This window comes from Danio aesculapii, chromosome 21, assembly GCF_903798145.1.
Source record: "Danio aesculapii chromosome 21, fDanAes4.1, whole genome shotgun sequence".
Taxonomy (NCBI): domain Eukaryota; kingdom Metazoa; phylum Chordata; class Actinopteri; order Cypriniformes; family Danionidae; genus Danio; species Danio aesculapii.
Window position 1 is genome coordinate 39,373,575 of NC_079455.1, and position 22,500 is coordinate 39,396,074.

A 22,500-nucleotide genomic window follows, 5' to 3' on the forward strand; every position below is an offset into this window, starting at 1 on the left:
TAATTACAAATAAATAATAAATAAATTATAAATATAAAAAAAAATAAATTAAATATTAAAAGAATTAATACCATTATTAATAATTACTTTAATTAATTAATAACTTTTATAATAAATTATTCAATTTAATTATTAGCTCAGTGGTTAGCACTGTCGCCTTAAAGCAAGAAGGTCACTGGTTCGAATCCCGGCTGAGCCAGTTCTGTGTGGAGTTTGCATGTTCTCCCTGTGTTGGCGTGGGTTTCTTCCAGGTGCTCCGGTTTCCCCCTCAGTCCAAAGACATGTGGTGGTATAGGGGAATTGAATGAACTAAATTGGTCGTAATGTATGAGTGTGTGTGAATGAGTGTGTATGGGTGTTTCCCAGTTCTCAGTTGCAGCTGAAAGGGCATTCGCTACGTAAAACATATGCCGGATAAGTTGGTGGTTCATTCCACACAGGAACTAAGCTGAGTTAAAATGAATGAATGAAATAACATAAAATAGACAAAATAGAGTTTGTCATTTCATCTTTGTTTCAGACATTAATATTATGCTAATTATACTATTATGCTAATACTAGTTTGAAAAGATTTTCTGACAATAATCACCTAAATATGCATAAAAATCCCACTGTACATGTAAAAATACTAATAAATGTTATTATTGTTATTATTATTATTAGTAGTATTACTATCATTGCTATTAGCAGTGTTATTATTATTATGCAAAAATATAAAAATCAAGGAAAATTTCTTCTCATAAAAATAGCACAACAAAATGGAGGTTGTTGAACCACTTTTGGTTTAAACATTAATATTACACTAATTATCCTAAAACTAACTTAAAAGATTTAAAAGACATTTATTAGTTTTTTACTGTATTGTGTGGTATATTTTTGCTGAATTTCTAGCTTATTTTGGTAAATTTTTGTCGCATTTTCAGGCTTATTTTGGTGTATTTTTGTGGAATTTTCATGGTTCATTTTTATATGCTTTAATTGAATTTTCATGCATATTTTGGCTTATTTTTGTGGACTTTTCAAGCTTAATTTTATTATATTTTTGTAGATTTTCAGGCATGTTTTGGTATAGTTTTGTGGAATTTTCAGGCTTATTTTGGTATAGTTTTGTGGAATTTTCAGGCATGTTTTGGTATAGTTTTGTGGAATTTCAGGCATGTTTTGGTATATTTTTGTGAAATTTTCAGGCTTATTTTGGTATAGTTTTGTGGAATTTTCAGGCATGTTTTGGTATATTTTTGTGAAATTTTCAGGCTTATTTTGGTATAGTTTTGTGGAATTTTCAGGCATGTTTTGGTATAGTTTTGTGGAATTTTCAGGCATGTTTTGGTATATTTTTGTAAAATTTTCAGGCAAGTATTGGTATAGTTTTGTGGAATTTTCAGGCATGTTTTGGTATAGTTTTGTGGAATTTTCAGGCAAGTATTGGTATAGTTTTGTGGAATTTTCAGGCATGTTTTGGTATAGTTTTGTGGAATTTTCAGGCATGTTTTGGTATAGTTTTGTGGAATTTTCAGGCATGTTTTGGTATAGTTTTGTGGAATTTTCAGGCATGTTTTGGTATAGTTTTGTGGAATTTTCAGGCATGTTTTGGTTTAGTTTTGTGGAATTTTCAGGCATGTTTTGGAATATTTTTGTGGAATTTTCAGGCATGTTTTGGTATAGTTTTGTGGAATTTTCAGGCATGTTTTGGTATAGTTTTGTGGAATTTTCAGGCATGTTTTGGTATAGTTTTGTGGAATTTTCAGGCATGTTTTGGGATAGTTTTGTGGAATTTTCAGGCAAGTATTGGTATAGTTTTGTGGAATTTTTAGGTTTATTTTGGTATATTTATGAAATTTTTAGGCATGTTTTGGAATATTTTTGTGGAAATTTTTTACCATATTTTGGCATATTTTTGTGGAATTTTCAGGCAAGTTTTGATATTTTTTGTGAAATTTTCAGGCATATTTAGGTATAATTTTGTGGAATTTTCTGGCATATTTTAGCATATTTTTGAGGAATTTTCAGGCATATTTTTGTGAAATTTTGAGGTTTATTTCGGTAAATTTTTGTGCAATTTTCAGGCATGTTTTGGTATTTTTTTTGTGCAATTTTCAGGCTTACTTTGGTATATTTTTGTGAAATTTTCGGGCATATTTTGGTGTGTTTTTATGGATATTTTGGGCATATTTTAGTATAGTTTTGTGGAATTTTCGTGCATATTTTGGTATTTTTTTATAACATTTTCAGGCATATTATGATATATTTTTGTGGAATTGTCAGGCATATTTTGGTATTTTTTTGTGGAATTGTCAGGCATATTTCGATATATTTTTTGGAATTTTCAGGCTTTTTTTGTGGAATTTTCAGGCATATTTTGGTGTTTTTTTGGTGGTTATTGTTAGCAAATCTATTAAATCTAATATTATAATAATCATCCTAATACTAATCATACTATACTAATTATACTATTATACTAATATTAGATTTAAAAGATTTGTTAACAATAACCACCTAAAAAACACCAAAGAAACCCATAATACAGTAAAATAGTCATAAATGTTTTTACAGCTCATATCTTGTCAAGCGAGAAATAAATTGCGTCACAAACTACACGACCTCAATCTTTTCTTTGGCGTAACTGCAGATAAAGGCCAGAGGTCACAGAAAGGGCTCCCTGAAAGAGTATTTGTGTGATTTTATATGTGTGCGAGCTCTTGATTGTAATCTGAGGCTATTTATAGCTGATCCTCCTTAACCTGCGCCCATATAAACGCACTGCTAAATATATGTGCAAACCCTGCAGCCGCTGCACGTGTCAGGACATCCCACGCACAAACCACACACTATTTATACACACAGTTGTTCGAGGAAAAGCCCAATTCCTCTTACAGTCAAGCACGGATCAAATCCCAGCATGCAACATATACAGTTGAAGTCAGAATTATTAGCAACACTGTGAATTAATTAATATTTCCCAAATGAAATGTGTTGAAAAATCCTTCAATTCTGACTTCAACAGTATATGAAGGAAACACATAATAGCATTTATTTGAGGTGGCATGTTCAATAATCAAAGCGCTATCTGTGGCCTTTAAATGCCCAGAGCTGTGAACACACTGTCGGACACAGAGATAAACTTAGTTCAGCCAAAATGTCTAGTTTAGCAGAAGTCAGTGGTGTTGTTACTATGTGGAAATGTAGCACTTTGAGAAATACTAATACTTGACAACATTTTCAATGCTATCGCAGGAGATAATGGAAAATGGAGATCTTTATGGATGGCTTAATTGCGTAATTTGCCTGAGATAAAATCCATATTTTTTTCGAGCTCATGATTTTTACTATTTATTCAGTCTGGACAGTGGTTTTGATTTTTACATGCCCTGCTAAACTTTTAATTGGCCCAGCTGAATGAAAAAAAATATTAAAATTAAAAATAAGAGAATAAAATAAAATAAGGAAACAAAATAAAATGAGTAAAATAAATAAGGTGATAAAATTAAATAAAATAGGGAGGTAAAATAAAACACAATAAAATTTTAAATCAATTTAATAAAAAAATAAATAAATAACTAAATAAATAGAATAAACAGTAAAATAAAAAAATATATATATATAAAACAAACGAAAGTAAAATAAAATAAAATAGGAGAAGAAAATCAAATAAAGGAGTAAAATAAAACTAACAAAATTAAAATAAAATAAGGGAGTAAAGTAGAATAAAATAAAGACAGGAAAATAAAAAAATAAAAAAATTATAAAAAAATAATAATAATAAAAAAGGGAATAAAATAAAATAAAAGAGCAAAATAAAATAAGGGAGTAAAATAAAATAAAGACAGAAAAATAAAATTTTAATTTTAATTAAAAAAAAATTATAAAAATAATAATAATAAAAAAGGGAATAAAATAAAATAAAAGAGCAAAATAAAATAAGGGAGTAAAATAAAATAAAGACAGAAAAATAAAATTTTAATTAAATAAAAAAAATTATAAAAATAATAATAATAAAAAAGGGAATAAAATAAAATAAGAGCAAAATAAATAAGCGAGTAAAATAAAATAAGACACGAAAATTCAATTTAAATTTAAAAATATAAAAAAATAATGAAATAAAATAAGGGAGTTAAATAAAACAAGACAGTTAATTTAAATTGAAATAAATAAATAAAAATAAATTAATTAAATAAATTTTATTTAAAAAATAAATAAAATAAGGATGTAAATAAAATAAAGGAGCAAAATAAAATCTTATTCATAAATTCTCTTGCATGGGGGTTATAATAATACATATATTAATTTTAAAGTGTTCTTGCTTACTGTTTAGGCTTACGTACTGTTTTTCATATACTATATAGCAGGAAAATTTGCAATTTTGGATGCAATAATAATGTCTAAACACTTTTCAAATATTTGAGCACTACTACATTATTGCGATGTCAATAATTTTGACACGTTTACAAAAAGCGTCTAACCTGCATGTTCTCTGTGGCGTCTCCCAGCAGGCCTCCGAACGTGATGGCATTTGTTACTGTACCCAGATAAATAAACAAGATGGCGGACAGAGATTGGATGTTCAGAGCGTCATAAAAGTCGCTCGCGAAAAATGGGAGTTTCCTTTTGATGTCCAGAACAAGACCCCCGCAAAACCTACCAAAGACAGACATGGGTTATCTTGCTGGAATAATATTAATAACAAGCATACATTTGTCTCTACATATTTTTTTACTAATCATGTTTTATTATTATTATTGATTACCAATGCTTGAACAATACCAGTAGGGCAGTAATACTTTTTAAAATGACACAAAAGACTCAGATAACGATCAATTTACATTCACAATCTTTTCATCCACATTATCAATAAAAAAAAATAAATAAATAAATAAATAAAATAAAAATAAATAAATAAATAAATAAATAAAATAATAATAATAAATAATAATAATAATAATAATAAAATAACAATATTAATATGATAATAATAATACATTAATAATAATACCAATAATAATAATAATAATAATAACAATAATATTAATAAATTAATAATAATAATAAAATAACAATATTAATATTAATGATAATAATAAGAAGAAGAATATTAATATTAATGATAGTAATAAAATAACAATATTAATATGATAATAATAATAATAATAATAATAATAATAATAAAATAACAATATTAATGATAATAATAAATTAATAATAATAATAATAATAATAATTATTATTATTATAATTATTATATTAATAATACATGTTTAAATAAATTAATACAATAACAAAATTTTACAAATAAAATAAATGATGAATAAAGAAAAAAAAATTAATTGTGTATACTAGTAATCGTTATTAACTAAATTATCTCCCCTCCCTCTTCAACATTATCTCTTCTCTGATTGGTGTTCATTGGTGAGAGGGGGTCAGATCAACCGGTCACTCACATGAGATCCATCAATTGAAAACCATTCAACAGATCTTCATGAATATTTAAAAATGTGCACAGATTTTTCTGAATTTTAAAGGTCCCGTGAAGTACTTCAAAATGTGAATTTTAGAGGACGTGTAGTAGCTCCTCCTCTTTTATAAAACAGCCAATAGCGTTTGGTTTTTATCACTGCTATGCCAGTGAGAGTGATCAAAATGTAAAGCGTCTTGAAGGGGCGGGGCATGTCAGATACTAGAGAGAATTTGATTGGTCAGAAGATTTGACGAGAAACTAAAGCATGAAGTGACGACAAAAAAATTGATCGATTTAGGAGAACTTTGGATGTTTATATCAGGTTTCTATCTTATAAATGCAAATTGCGTCTATGTTTAAGAGCACACTAGATTATAGATATTCTTAAAACAAACAGACTGATACTAACGTCTAAAAAAATTTATTTTCATGGCACCTTTAACAGTAGAGTAACTACATAAATGCAGCATGAGTGAACATAAATACGTTCAAAAGCATTTCAAAAATATTAGTTTACACTTTACAATAAGGTTGTATTAGTTAATGTTAGTTAATTAATTTACTAACATTAACAAACAATGAACAATACATTTATTACAGTATTTGTTCATGTTAGGTAACGTTAGGTAATGGAAATACAGTTGTTCATTAGCTAATCTTAACAAGCATGAATTTAGATGTTAATAATGCATTAATAAATGTTGAACTATGACTAATAAATGCTGTACAAGTATTGTTCATGAGTAGTTCATGTTAGTAAAAACATGAACTAATGAAACATCAAAGACTTTGGTGTAAAAGAAAATGGTGGTGTAAATATAATCATTATGAGATTTTCTGCTCTTATTAAAGCACAGAAACAGGACAGGGTAATTTAAACTTGTATTACCTGTGCTAATCGCTAAACTGAGTCAACCTTCTATATTTTTCCCTGTTTGAACACTCACTTGCCAGTCATTTCAGTTCATCTCCGACCGCGTGTCCACCACCGCCACCCGAACCTCCATCATGAGGCGTTCCTCCATTCATCTGAGAACCTTCCCCTCCAGCAAGATTGTTCTTACTAAACACACACACAAGCACACACACACACACACACACACATGCACACACAGCAGATCAATAAACTCAGTTTGACAAATATTGCAGCTGTTGGACAACATGATACACTTTTGAGGCTTTTTTAGGTGAGAATGTCGTTGCTTAGATTGAAACTATGCAGTTTATTTATAAGGATAGTGCCTTTAAATTATTATAATTTCAGAGATTCAGCGCGTTAATTAATTTTTTGAGAAATAAAAATACAAAAAAAATAAAAACTGCAAAAAAAAAAAAGTTTTGAAAAATAAAAATGAAATTTGCAAACATAAAAAGAACTGCGAAAAATAAAAGAAAAAAATCAAGCAAAAAATAAATAAACTAAAATATTTGCAATAAAAAAGCTATACATATTTGCCAAACATTTATAGCATTGGCTTTACAAAACCCGTGCAGTCAATGTCCCGGATCTGCCTCCATTTAAGCCACGTCATCACCTGGAGACACAGTATCACTGAGGTAGTCTTACAGCCCAGTGGGTCCGGGCCTGCTGTAAACGGCCAAGTTCCCTTGACTCCACCCCCTTGCCAAATCAGGGCTACAATCAGGGCTGAAGTGCAAAGTGAAAACAGCATTGCAAACTCACGGTTGATGTAAATCAAAAGGAGCATTGTAATTGACTGAACGGGTTTTGTAAAGGCAGTGCAATAAAAAATGTTTAGCAAATATATATAGTTTTTTTCTTTTTTTTTTTTCTTTTTATAATTTTTTTAGGGGTTTTCACCTTTATTTTGATAGGACAGTGGAGATTTACAGACAGAAAAGTATTGGGAGCAGAGAGAGAGGGGAATGGCCAGCAAAGGACCTCGAGCTGGGAATCGAACTCGGGTCGCCGTGAGCACCTCGGTGTCGTGTCGACGCGCTAACCACATATTGGCGCAGACAGTTTTTTTTTCTTTTAATTGCAAATATTTTAGCTTTTTTTGCACTGCTTAATTTTTATTTGCAGTTCTTTTTTTGTTAACAAAATTCGTTTTTTTATTTTACAAAAAATTATTTTTGCTTTGCAATTTTTAGAGATTTGAGCTCAATACTTTATTTTTTGTTTGTGAAAATTTCTTTTATTTTGCAAGTATATATATGACTCTATATTGACTCTGACGTTTTCTGACATCCCTTTATTTTATTATATTTACATACTGAAACAGAAATATCCAAAAGCTCCTCAGCAAAAGTGGTTGACTAACATGCAGGAATACTTTATTTTGGTCTATTATTAAGATGTTAACTGTTTTTTATCAGTAGCTATAAAGTATTATTCTACATCCCTAATCCCAAAACCTAAACCAAATTACTACCCTACTAACTCAGCTAATTAACAGTTTATTAAGCTAGTAGTGTTAGTTAACGGTTTACTAATAGCGTGTATAGTGACCTACACTAAAGTGTTGCCTAATATGCTAACAAAACAAGACTTTTGAAGACAGCTTTATCAGATTTATATCATGCAAACCTTAAATTATGCAATGCCTCATTTTCATATCTAAACGCAACATTTCAGAAAACTTGCCATACTAGTAAAACTTGTAACATATCTTCATGCCATTATCCAACCGCAAAAACACTGGTTTGCTTTTTTCCCTGTCCACCTGCATTATATCTTGCTTAAAACTAGCAATCAAAAGGAGTTATAGGTCAGTGGTACCGTTTATCCGCAGACGGGACGGATTTTGGAGGCTCGATTCGAATGTCAGGATCCCACTCTCCTGGAGGAAGAACAATCACTTCATCCAGAAATTCATCGATCCCGGCCAGCAGGTCACTGCGGTCTCGTGCTTTATACGCAATGTCATGAAACACCTGCGGGACATCACAAAAACACACTGAAGCATTACAGTTTGGGGAAAAAATTATCTTGTAAGTTGTTAAAAAATTGCAATAATAAAGAAAATAATACACTGAATTTGAAAGGTTTTTGTTTTTAAAGATCAATATTTTTATTCAAATTATGATACATAAATACATACATACATACATACATACATGCATACATACATGCATGCATGCACACATACATGCACAGATACATGCACACATACATGCACACATACATGCACACATACATGCATACATGCATACATACATACACATACATACATACATACATACATACATACATACATGCATACATACATGCATACATGCATACACACACAAGTATATATAAGCAGATGCAGGTTTTAAATGATCAAACTTTTGCTTTGGAGTCTTGAAATAGGTGGTAAAACAGATATATTTACTATTGTTTTTCTAATAATCTACATGGCAGCATCAGCTATCCTAAAACTGAACGTACACCAGAAAAAATGTTAATTTATTCATTAATGATTATGGCTCATATGATAATTTAAAGTAGTTTAATTAAGGCAATGTTTTCATATTAAATATGATTACTTAACAGTTTATTTGGAGCTGCACAAATTCTCCCGTCAAATTAGTTTTAATAGATCATGAATGTGATCACAATTCACAGTTTATTCCAATTAATTCCCAAATATTCCCATTAATTCCAATAAATTTAGTTAATTCCCAAGGAAAGTTTCAATTAAAGTACCCCGTCATAGGCTGACCTTCAGTTTACCAAATTCACAGTTAATTCCCATTTAAAGTTACCATTAAAGTACCCTGTCAGATGCTAACCTTCACTTTACCAAATTCACAGTTTATTCCCAATAATTCCCATATTTTCACATTAATTCCCATATATTCCAACTAATTCTCATAAAAGTTACAATGAAAGTACACCTAGGCTTACCTAAAAGGCTGACATTCACAGTTTATTTCTAATAACAAGATTTTTCATACTATGTTACTATTAGTAAATACATTAACTAAAGGACCATTATTATATATTATTACAATTCCCATTTATAGTCCCATTAATTCCCATATATTTCCCATTAAAAGTTACAATTAAAGTACCCTGTCATAGGCTGACTTTCAATTTACCAAATTCACAATTAATTCCCATATATTACCATTAATTCCCATTTAAAGTTACCATTAAAGTACCCTGTCAGATGCTAACCTTCAGTTTACCAAATTCACAGTTTATTCTCAATAATTCCCATATTTTCACATTAATTCCCATATATTCTAGCTAATTCTCCTGCAAAGTTACAATGAAAGTACCCTGTCAAAGGCTAACCTAAAAGGCTGACATTCACAGTTTATTTCTATTAACAAGGTTTTTCATACTATGTTACTATTAGTAAATACATTAACTAAAGGACCATTATTATATAGTTACCATTCCCATTTATATTCCCATTAATTCCCATTGAAAGTTACAATTAAAGTACCCTGTCAAAGGCTATCCTTTAATTTACCAAATTCACAGTTTATTCTTACTAATTTCCATATATTCCCATTAATTTCCATATAAAGTTACAATTAAAGTGCCCTTGTCATAACCTTTAATTTACAAAATTCCCATTCAAAGTCACAAATAAAATACCCTATCAGAGGCTAACCTTCAATTTGACAAATGCATAATTTATTCCTATTAATTGCTATTAATTCCCATGGAAAGATACAAATAAAGTGGCCTGTCAAAGGCTAACCTTCAATTACCAAATTTATAATTTATTCCCATTAATTCCCGTTAAATCCCATGCAATGTTACACTTAAAGTACCCTGTCAAAGGCTAACCTTTAATTTGACAAGATGCCAGTTTATTCCTATTAATTCCCATATGTTCCCGTAAATTCCCAAATATTCATGTTAATTCCTATTAAAAGTTTCCAGGCTTCAACAGTCCTGGAATTTTGCAACCCTATTTACAACAAAAATAAAACCCCACACACCTCGTCAGACATGAGCGTGGCGATGGCACGTCCGATCTCGCGGTATGATTTGGCCTTTCCTTTGGGTCCCAGCAGAATAAAAAGGAACCTGCAGATACAAACAGATTCTGTCATTACTCTAGTAATAGATTTATGAATTTGGACAGTTTTTAATCCAGTGTTTTTTTTTACCGTGTGGGAACCGGGACTTCGGTCAGACCTCCTAACATGACGGACTGCTGAAGGCGAACAAACGAAACAAATGGAGCGTCGAGAAAATCCACCTCTCCCACCAACACGTTTGACGCTTCGGCATCCCGGGGGATTTTCTTCATGAATTTATTATTCAACTAAAGAGAGAAACAATGAGGAAAATACACATAGAGATTATTTAATTTATTCTGCCACTGCACTTTTAAAATAGAGGAGTGAAAATCACATCTTACAAAGAAACCTAGAGGAATAAACCCCCAGCGTTATTTAATTTCTAGTCCTGCTCCTTGAACTAGAAATATTACAGCAGATATTGTAAAGGTTGCTGCAAAGAAATGAAAACATCCATATATTTGTCATATTCCTTCCTTATTGTCTATTTGGGGCGACATGTGGGCACAGTGGGTAACGCTGTCGCCTCAGAGCAAAAAGGTTGCTGGTTCGAGCCCCGGCTGGGTCAGTTGGCATTTCTGTGTGGAGTTTGCATGTTCTCCCGGTGTTGGCGTGGGTTTCCTCCGCGTGCTCTGTTTTCCCCCCACAGTCCAAACACTTGTAGGTGAATTGGGTAAGCTAAATTGGCTACCTTGCACTCTCACATTCCCACACACACTCATACACTACAGCCAATTTAGTTAATCCAATTCACCTATCGCGCATGTGTTTGGACTGTGGGGGAAACCGGAGCACCCAGAGGAAACGCATGCCAACACGTGCAGAACATGCAAACTCCACACAGAAATGCCAACTGGCCCACCCGCGACTCAAACCAGCGACCTTCTTGCTGTGAGGCGACAATGCTAACCACTGAGCCACTGTGCCACCTAATATCCATATAATATTGTATAATATTCTCATTCTTTGCATAATAATAATAATAATAATAATAATAATATTATTTTCATCTATTTATTTGACATATTATTTCAAATCTGAAATATTAATTTAATATTTTAATAATTTAGATTTGAACAATTTTTTAAATAAATAATGATTAAAAATATTATTTTTAATAGTAATTCAAATAATTAATGGCTAATATTGTGCTTAATTCTACAAAATGTTTATTTAGCACTAGTTTATTTCAGTTAATATTTTATTATTATTTTTAAAACGAAAATTGCCATTTATATTGTAAAAAATTCACAAATATATATAATTTTTATCAATATTTTTTCATTTATTTTAATATGCAGACAGCAATTAGCAAGTTATTAGCAGATTCATTTTTCCCATAACATTTTTTGTTCTTTGCATAATAATAATTTGATTTGAATATCAATTTGATATAATATTTCAATCATTTAGATTTTAATAATATTTAAAACAAATTGTGATAAAATATTATCATTTTAAATAGTAATTCAAATAAACAAAAGCTAATATTGTATGTTAATTCTACACAATTTCTATTTAGAAGTAGTATATTTCAGTTAATATATATATATATATATATATATATATATATATATATATATATATATATATATATATATATATATATATATATATATATATATATATATATATTTATTTATTTATTTTTATTTATTTAAATTATTTGCCATTTAAATTGTAATTATTTTTTTTAAATATCTCATTTTTAAATACTTTTTCATTTATTTTAATATGCATAGACAGCAATTTGGCAAGTTATTAGCAGGTTCATTTCATTGCATAATATTCCTATTCTTTGCATAATAATAATTATTCATTCATTTTCCTTTGGCTTAGTCCCTTCCGGGGTTACAACAGTGGGATGGACCGCCAACCGGATCACCTGTAGGAAACCCACGCAAACACTAATACACACAGACACACTCATGAACTTGTACAAACATACACATAAACACATATACACACAAACACACACACCTACTTACTTTCATCCTCACACACACACACACACACACGCGCACACACACACACACACACACACACACACAGACTTCACTCTTCCACACACACTACGTGTGTGTGTGTGTGTGTGTGTGTGTGTGTGCGTGTGTGTGTGTGTGTGTGTGTGTGATTATTGATCTGTTAAGCAAAATTAGTGAGGTAGTTATGAACACACAACAGCAGTGTTCTCTTAGTGTTTCTCACACACACACACACACACACACACAGGCTCTCCCTCCGCTAATCCTCTAATATTGACTCTGCTGACGACAGCGGCACCTTTTGTCCTGTCAAACAGTTTCAATTGTGTTGAAGAAAGAGTTTGTTTTGACATCTGCAGTTGTTTCTGTCCTCAAACGTCACTGAAACCTTCCCGAGCAAACACACATTTATTTGCCAGCCGACAAATCCTGCTGGGAGAACCACACACACACACAACCTGCCCACAGCACACCTCCTGCATGACTTTATTATTAGGATACTGTGTAGCTATATAAGATATTATTTTCTGATTATTATTCATTCATTCGGCTTAGTCCCTTTAGTCATCAGGGGTCGCCACAGTGGAATGAACCACCAACTATTCCAGCATATCTTTTACCCTTTAAACCGCAACCCAGTACTGGGAAACATCCAAACACACTCATTCACACATGTACACTTTGGTCTATTTAGTTTATTCATTCACCTGTAGCACATGTGTTTGGACTTGTGGGGGAAACCGGAGCACTCATTCACACTTATACACTATGGACAATTTAGCCATTTTACATTATCAAATAGTAAATAGTAAATTAATAGATATATTAATAATATTATAAGTCTTGAAGTAATTCTATAATATATTTGAATACTTAAATAGTATAAATTGACATCAATATTTTATAAAACATCAAGCATTTATATATAAGTTATTAAATTAAAAGTAATAAAAATTCTATTAAAATATTTATATTTAGCATAATGCAGTCATTATTTTAATAATTCTTTATTTACGTTGGCGTGATAGCCTAGTGGTTACTATGCAGACATATGGTGCAGTAGCACGTCAGGTCGTCCCAAGTTCGAATCCCGGCTCGAGAACATTTCCCAACCCTACCCCCCCTCTCCAACTTCGCTTCCTATCTCATTGCTGTCCTATCTAATAAAGGCAAAAAGGCCAAAAATAAATCTTTAAAAATATATATTTATTATTTATTTATATTATAATTATTATTCATTCATTCATTTGTCCTTCGGCTTGGTCCCTTTATTTATTAGGGGTCGCCACAGCGGAATGAACCGCCAACTATTCCAGCATATGTTTTACACAGCGGATGCCCTTCCAGGTGAAACCCAGTACAGGGAAACACCCAAACACACTCACATACACTACAGCCAATTTAGTTTACCCGAATCAGCGACTTTCTTGCTGTGAGGCGTCGCAATTAATTTCATTATTTAAGTATTATTTAAATGCAATATTACATGTTTTAGGAGATCAATAGAAATATTGTTTTTTAATTATTATAAGTATTGTTGTAATTATACAGTATGAAAGAATTTATTAAATGTTTTAAACTGGCATTAATGTCAAGCATTTATACATATTTATTTAATTAAAATGTAAGAAATTATTATTACTTAATATATAAACTTAGATTAATGGAACCTTTAAATTGTAAAAAATATATTATGTTCAGATTATTATTTCTACTATATTTATTTATTTAAAATGAGATGAAGAGTATTATGAATAAATACACGACTTACATTAATGGAACCTTTAAATTGTGACCTTAAAATATTGTCATATTTATAATATTTGTCATATTAATATCAAAATAACTGTACTAATACAATAATACTACTTTAAACTAATTCACATTACATATTTTAATAGATATATTAATCATTTAAAAGTCTTGTAGTAATTATATATTATATTTGACTTTTTTAATAGTATAAATTGACATCATTTTATAAATAGTCAAGCATTTTTACATAATTTATTAGATCCAAAGCAATTAAAATTCAATTTAAAATATTTACATTTACTGTAGCATGCGCACTTTTAATAATAATAATAATAATAATAATAATAATAATAATAATAATAATAATAATAATAATAATAAAAACAAAAATAATAATAATAATGGCAGGACGGTGGCAAAGTGGGTAGCACAATTGTCCTGACAGCAAGAAGGTCACTGTCTCGAGCCCTGGTTGGGTCAGTTGGCATTTCTGTGTGGAGTTTGCATGTTCTCCCCGTGTTCACGTGGGTTTCCTTCAGGTGCCCCGGTTTCCCCCACAGTCGAAACACATGCTCTATAGGTAAATTTAATTAACTAAATTGATCATAGTGTATTGTGTGTAAATGTGAGAGTGTATGGATGTTTCCCAGTGTTGGGTTGCAGCTGGAAGGGCATCCGCTGTGTAAAACGTGTTGGATAAGTTGGCGGTTCATTTCGCTGTGGCGACTTCTGATAAGAGGACTAAGCCAAAAATAAAATGAATGAAAAATTAAATAATTAATAGTAATAATATTAATAATGGGGCGGCGCGGTGGGTAGCGATGTCCCCTCACAGCAAGAAGGTTGCTGGTTCGAGCCTCGGCTGAGTTATGCACTATATGTGAATTGGGCAAGCTAAATTGTCCGTATGTGTGAATGAGAGTATATGGATGTTTCCCAGTGATGGGTTGTGGCTGGAAGAGTATCTGCTATGTAAAACATATGCTGAATAAGTTGGCGGTTCATTCCGCTGTGGTGACCCCTGATTAATAAAGGAACTAAGCCGTAAAGAAAATGAATGAATGAATAAATAAATTATTATTATTATTATGTTGAAAGTACATTGTGACCTGGACGTTTCGGTGTGATTCACCCTGCTACTCAAACACAATTCACTCTTAAGTCTAACAGCCAGAACACTCTTCTCACAGAAATTTAATATCTACTGATATTCACAGGTGTACCTGGTCTTTCTCAGGTTTGTCTGACAAGTCATTCAGGCTGGTGGAGGTCAGGTTACGATGAGCTGTGGTTGGACTGCCTGCAGAGGTCAAAGGTCAAAGGTCAGACACTGATCCCAAGCTAAAACACAATCCTTAAAGAGACAGACCACCCAAAATCAAACCCCTCTCATTATTTACTCACCAAAACTAGTTTGCTGAACATATTAATAGAAGATATTTTGATGAATGCGAATATCCAAAATAATTTAGATCTCTATTGATTTCCACTGTATGTCCAAATATTATACTTATAACTTTAAATGTAAGTTTAATGAAGATAAAGAAATCATTTTAATTTTGGGGTGAACTGTCACTTTAAAAACAAAGAGTCTCACATACAAGATCTTAGCGATTTTTCACTCTACCGCCAACTTTCTCAGAACTAAATCTGTAATTTATGTAATTAAGTGAAACAATCTTCAGCCATTTCTTGTTAAATTAAGAGATTACACTGATCTTTTAATTATAGTAAGTAAATGACAGTCGCAGAAACACAATCATGTTTCAGCATAAACAGTAATTCTATTCCCAGCTAACAGAACATTCAGTAACGTTCGTTAAATGTTGTGTTAATGTTAGCACAACGTTATTAAAGTAATGTTTTTGGAACAATCTTGTAATGATAGAAAAACGTTAAAACAATGTGGATGGAATTTCCCTTACAACGTTTCAAATAACAATCTGAGAACATTAAGATAACACAAGACTGAAACGTTATACAAGCATTTTAATAATGTTAGTATGACCAAAGAAATAACATTATTGTCTAAAACATAACCATTGTCTAAAAAATAACACTATATAACCTAATGGTAACGTTAAGGGAACGTTTTAAAAACCTAAAACTGTTAGCTGGGTTTTTAAAGGTTTACTATTACTGTAAAGCTTATTGGAATTATTATACACATCATAATATTTATTTTGAATACATTCATATAAATCAAAATATAACATTACTTTGAATAATCCTATAGACATTTCTATAAGCTTTAGAATAGTAGTAACAGCAGTTGTTTATGGTGAAACATGATTGAAAAATGTTCAGAAATATTATTATTATTTTATTATTAAATTATACATATATAATGTTGTGCATAAACAAAAATATTTATTTAATCTTTCTTGTTTCTATTGACTTACAGTGAATAATGTCATATATTATCATTTTGTTTTACATTAAATGAACTGTATTGCTAAATAAATACTGCTAATAAATACATATTATTTTATCATTTATATATCATGGTATTGTTTTGCCATTTTTCATGAATGCACATTCAATAAAAACAGATTCTAATAAAAAAAGAGAGAATATTTTTTGCAAGTTTTTATAAATGCACCATTCAGTAAAAACAGATTCTTATATTTAAAAATAATTTAGCAAAATAGCATTTTTAAATAAATGCACTATTCAGTTAAATATTATTCTGATATAATGAAAAAACGTTTAAAATATTGTTTACACTTTTTAAATAAACGCACCATTTAGTAAAAACATATTCTGATAATAAAGAAAAACATTGAGAATTTTTTTATTTGTTTATATAAACGCACCATTTAGTAAAAACTTATTTTATAATAAAAAGTAGAATATTGATTTGCATTTGTTTTATAAATGTGCCATTCAGGAACAATAGATTCTGATAATAAAAAAAAACATTCAGAATATTTTTTGCAATTTTATCTAAATGCGTCAATCAGGAAATTCTGATTCTGGTATTAAAAATAGATTTTTTTGTTTATAAATGCACCATTTAGTAAAAAAAAAAAAAAAAACTTATTCTGATATTAAAATAAACAGAATATTTTTTTGCATTTTTGCATATATAAATGCACCATTTAGTAAAAACCTATTCTGATATTTAAAAAGTACAATATTTTTTGCATTTCTTTTATAAACTCACAATTCAGTAAAAACAGATTCTTATAATACAAAAAAACATTGAGAATATTTTTTTTGCAATTTTATATAAATGCACCATTCAGTAAAAACCTATTCTCATTTAAAATAAATGACAAAAATACATAACAGAGAATAACCGGACCACTTGTTGATCATTAAAAAAAGTTATATAAACACAATATACAACATACTATTTTAAAATGCACACAACTACACTAAGGTTTAAGGAAACCAAGCCCTAAAAAACATCATCTAAAGTGTTTCCAGCATCACATATAAAAGAATGAATTTCAGTCCATTTCTGCAGATTAACAGTAAACAAGAGCCGATCTCTCAGACTAAATTCAGCTCAGACTTACAGAGAAGGCCCATGCTGTTGCTTCTCTGCATCTGAATTTGCTCTTCAGGTTCAAAGGTGGTAAAGCAAGGCACAGTGTGATCAATAGGACCGCGCGCTTTACACACACACACAGAGAAAATACACAGACAGACAGAGAGAGAGAGAGAGAGAGAGAGAGAGAGGGAGTGCATGCATATCAATCAAGACACAGAGACAGGGAAGAAAAGAGAAAAGTAAACATTAGAGCAGAAAATCAACTCAAAACATGATTCAAAGCAGAGATTCAGAGCAGAACTGCAGATTTAAACCAATGTGTAAACAGAATCAGCAGGAAAACACAATCAGCAACTTAACTAGCACTGAAATGATTAAGGTTTGAAAGGAATGCATGAAATTTCATAAAGAAATAAAACAAACTAAACAGAAATATTGAAACATGATTTAATGAAATATACAGCATTTAACACTGCCACTCACTAACTAGACGAACACATACTCATAACTCATTTGTAGACTAAAATAAAAATGAAAAGCAAAAAACACTCCAATATCACGAATATAAACACTGTGGTTTGTCAAAAATTTACTAAATAAAAATAAAATAAAAATGTATTAAGATTTTATGGAAATGGTTCATTTATTACATCTTTATTCAATTTAATTTATTAATTATTACATTTATTTAGGTGTAGATATACTGATTTATATTACAATGGATGGATGGATGGATGGATGGATGGATGGATGGATGGATGGATGGATGGATGGATGGATGGATGGATAACAACAATAACATATACGGCCGGATATAATGGATGGATGGATGGATGGATGGATGGATGGATGGATGGATGGATGGATGGATGGATGGATGGATGGATGGATGGATGGATGGATGGATGGATGGATGGATGGATGGATGGATGGATGGATGGATGGATGGATGGATGGATGGATGGATGGATAGATAGATAGATAGATAGATAACAACAATAACATATACTGCCGGATATAATGGATGGATGGATGGATGGATGGATGGATGGAGACACAATTTAGTTCCAACCTTGCTTCAACACACTAACTGTATCTGTAGGCTTTAAACAAGCCTGAAGGACTCAATTAGTTTGATCAGGTGTGTTTAATTAGGGTTGGAACTAAACTGTGCAGAGCTGCGGCCCTCCAGGAACTAAGTTTGACACTGGAGTAGTAGTGGATAATAGTACATTAAATGAGTATAAATTATAAAAGTAATTTACAGTAATATATAAGAGGATAATAGACCAATTACCATGTTTGTAAACATTCAGGATGCGTGGGCAGAAAGGTGGCAGAAAAAAAACCAGAGCGCTAGCATTTACAGCGAGGGAATGACATCCGATGCGGTACAGAGTTTATTGTTGTCTTAGAAATAAGATATATTGATTACACATTATATATATTATTTATATAATGCTTTCAGCGTATTATAACAGCTCGTCCCCCAGTGATAAGCACAGTTATTCAGCAAAATTAATGTTAAAGTCAGCGGCGTTCATTTGACAGGTCCATTTGCGATAGCACGCAGTGATTTTACAAGAGAGAAGTTAAAGGCCTACAAGTCTTTGGATGCCAGCAATGTTGTTCTGTGTGGTCATGTGCAAGAAATAATGCTCCATGATTAGCAGATTCAAAACTTTGTAGTGCTAAAAACCAAGATTCTGCCTAGCCAAAGACAAGGAAAGAAGACGGAGCTGTACAAGGCCTGGGTAATTAATCATCAACCAGCAAAACGACAGCATTCTGATAGTGAACTACACCTGTACGGCAGGGTATGTGAACTTACACATAGAGGTAAAGCTGGTTTTATATCCGCACATTCGGACTTTCTCATAATAGTATAATTTCATAAAAGTATTATTTGCAAACTCTAAATAGCGAAATCATAGGGCCACAACCCTACACAATTTAGTTCCAACCTTGCTTCAACACACTACTTGTATCTGTAGGCTTTAAACAAGCCTGAAGGACTCAATTAGTTTGATCAGGTGTGTTTAATTAGGGTTGGAACTAAACTGTGCAGAGCTGCGGCCCTCCAGGAACTAAGTTTGACACTGGAGTAGTAGTGGATAATAGTACATTAAATGAGTATAAATTATAATAGTAATTTACAGTAATATATTAAAAGGCAATCGGGGACCCGTGTGACGTCATGTCTGACGTAGGTTGGTAATTGGTCTATAGTAAATAAAATTTGTATAAATTATAAATTATAAGAGGATAATAGTATTTTAGACATAATATTTTTACATTTTATTTAAATTATACGAGTGAGACGTGACATATGGAAAGATCTAAAATAATTAAAAGTGTTGATAAATAGCTAAAAATAAAATACAAATCACTTGATCCTCAAAATAAATTATTCAAACATCACAATTTACAAGTGTGTGTGTTTGATTAATCCCTAAACTTGCCTGACTATAAATTGATTAGTACAACATGTGCAGTACAATAAAAATAAACACAGCATTACACTGAATTACTCAGCACAAACATCTTGTTTCTAGAAATGCTACAGAGTTCATCTGCTGCACTGTCAAGATACTGGAGAATATCGTCAACATTTTTGCACATTTGTCAACAAGTTTACTTAATCATTTTTACAAATGTAAGTGGATTGAACATAAAACAATTAAGTTGTCAAAAAAGATGTTGTTTCAACTCATTTTAAATACGTAGTTTGAATAAGAAGCAAAAGTAATTTTTTGAGCGCATGCACCATAATACACTGCTATTATTTGCTATATTTGATTTCTTAAACACTATTTTTTTTAACCTGAAGTTGAGCATTTAACAGTTATGATAACTATATGACAACACACTCAACAATACTCAAAAAAAGCTGACAAAAAAGGTTTCGTGACCTTTATTTCGCCCACAAGACAAAATGCGTGATGTGGGCCATGCTGCTGAAAGGAGAGGAGAGATGTGGAAACTGATGGAGCGATAGAGAGAGCTGTAATGTCAGATGTGTGTTATAATACCGTTCTCCTGGCTACTGAACAGGCGACTGGCGCTCGACACGCTCTTGCCGATGTCTGCCAGCGAGCGCAAGTTGGACTTTTTGGTCTGGTGTCGATGTTTCCTTAGCAGAGTGTAAATGACCGTCTCCCTCAGATCGGCCTTTAGCTGCCCGCTCTCGATCTGACTGTCAGTGATGATTTCTGAAACAAAGAGATTTTATTTATAATCACAATTTATAATGTCTTGATAATGCATGGTGAAGGTAAAAAAATGAATGCATTATGTATTTTTGACCAGTGCCAAGGGTTTATCATATATTTTTCATTGCAATACCATGTATTTTAGGCATGCGTCATAATAATACCATAGTTTAGAATATTTGTTTTAAAACAAAGCTTTTGTTTTGGGTTTATTAGTAGAAATAACTATGTTTATACATTAACATTTGTCATTAATCAAGGTGAATCATGCTCCATAGAAATTTAAGTTCCACCCATACAACCTGACACAAGTCTTGTCGCCTGTCCTAGTTTTAGGAACAACAAATAATAACTTGACCTCTAGTTGATCAACCTGTATCAGAAGTGGCTTATATGAAAGGCAAAGGCCTCTAGATTACGCTTATTAAGCCAAAATAAAATATGATCATGTCCTGATTTTTAATTATTTAATCACGACAGTAAGGTCTGACTCTGCTTAGACAAAAGTCTTGTGACCTAACAGAAATAATGTCCAGTATAGACTATAAAGTCATGGTGCAGTGGAAACAGAATGAACATGGTGTATAACTCCCATGAGCTTTGAGGACTGCATCCATAAATCTCTGCAATGACTCAAATAACTTATTAATAAAGTTCTTGCAGGACTCCCAGAGTTCATCAAGATTCTTTGGATTCATCTTTAATGCGTCCTCCTCCATCTTAGCCCAGACATGCTCAATAATGTTCATGTCTGGTGACTGGGCTGGCCTATCCTGGAGCACATTGACCTTCTTTGCTTTCAGGAACTTTGATGTGGAGTATGAGAAGGAGCGCTATCCTGCTGAAGAATTTGCCCTCTCCTGTGGTTTGTAATGTAATGAGCAGCACAAATGTCTTGATACCTCAGGCTGTTGATGTTGCCATCCACTCTGCAGATCTCTCGCACGCCCACATACTGAATGTAACCCCAAACCATGATTTTTCCTTCACCAAACTTGACTGATTTCTGTGAGAATCTTGGGTTCATGTGGGTTCCAGTAGGTCTTCTGCAGTATTTGTGATGATTGGGAGCTAGAAGTCGAGTTATTATTTGTTGCTCTTACAACTGGGATAGACGACAAGACTTTAGTCAAGGACAAAATTACTCATACCCCTGAATAAGTTTGGGACATTCACACTGAACACGTCTTTGCTTTTAAAAGCGTGAGCTGTAGCATTCAGCATTTGTAAAGAATGAGAGCATCCAGATTGCCTATAAACTGAAATTTGCAATGCTCGTCTCAGAGTTCTTCTGATTGGTCATCTGCTGTGGAACTGACATTACTGAGCTGCACCTCATGTGAAATTTGAAGTTCTTTTAACTTTATACAACATCTAAAAAAATATGGCGCTCATGTGCTCGGCTCTTCAAAAGATGCGAGACGTGATGGTAAGGAGAAGGGTATATACGGAGGCCGGAGCTTGCTCCAAGTGGGTGGGACTTGAGCTCCAAGTGTGCTGTACAAAACTCCTGGAGTTTTCATTGGTCTATTTAATGTCTCCTACATGACATGGAGTACACACCACAGTGTTATACTAACATCTACACCTACCACAACCCTAAACCCA

General features: G+C 31.7%; 1 protein-coding gene across 1 annotated transcript in view; it reads right to left on the minus strand.

Moving 5' to 3' along the window:
- The window catches only part of slc4a4b (solute carrier family 4 member 4b), a 115,709-nt gene that overhangs the window by 29,333 nt on the left and 63,876 nt on the right, over positions 1–22,500 (minus strand). Inside the window, 7 exon segments of the mRNA XM_056445698.1 lie at positions 4,461–4,635; positions 6,396–6,515; positions 8,196–8,350; positions 10,358–10,445; positions 10,529–10,686; positions 15,405–15,481; positions 20,713–20,892. Coding sequence (XP_056301673.1) covers positions 4,461–4,635; positions 6,396–6,515; positions 8,196–8,350; positions 10,358–10,445; positions 10,529–10,686; positions 15,405–15,481; positions 20,713–20,892 — 953 coding nt within the window.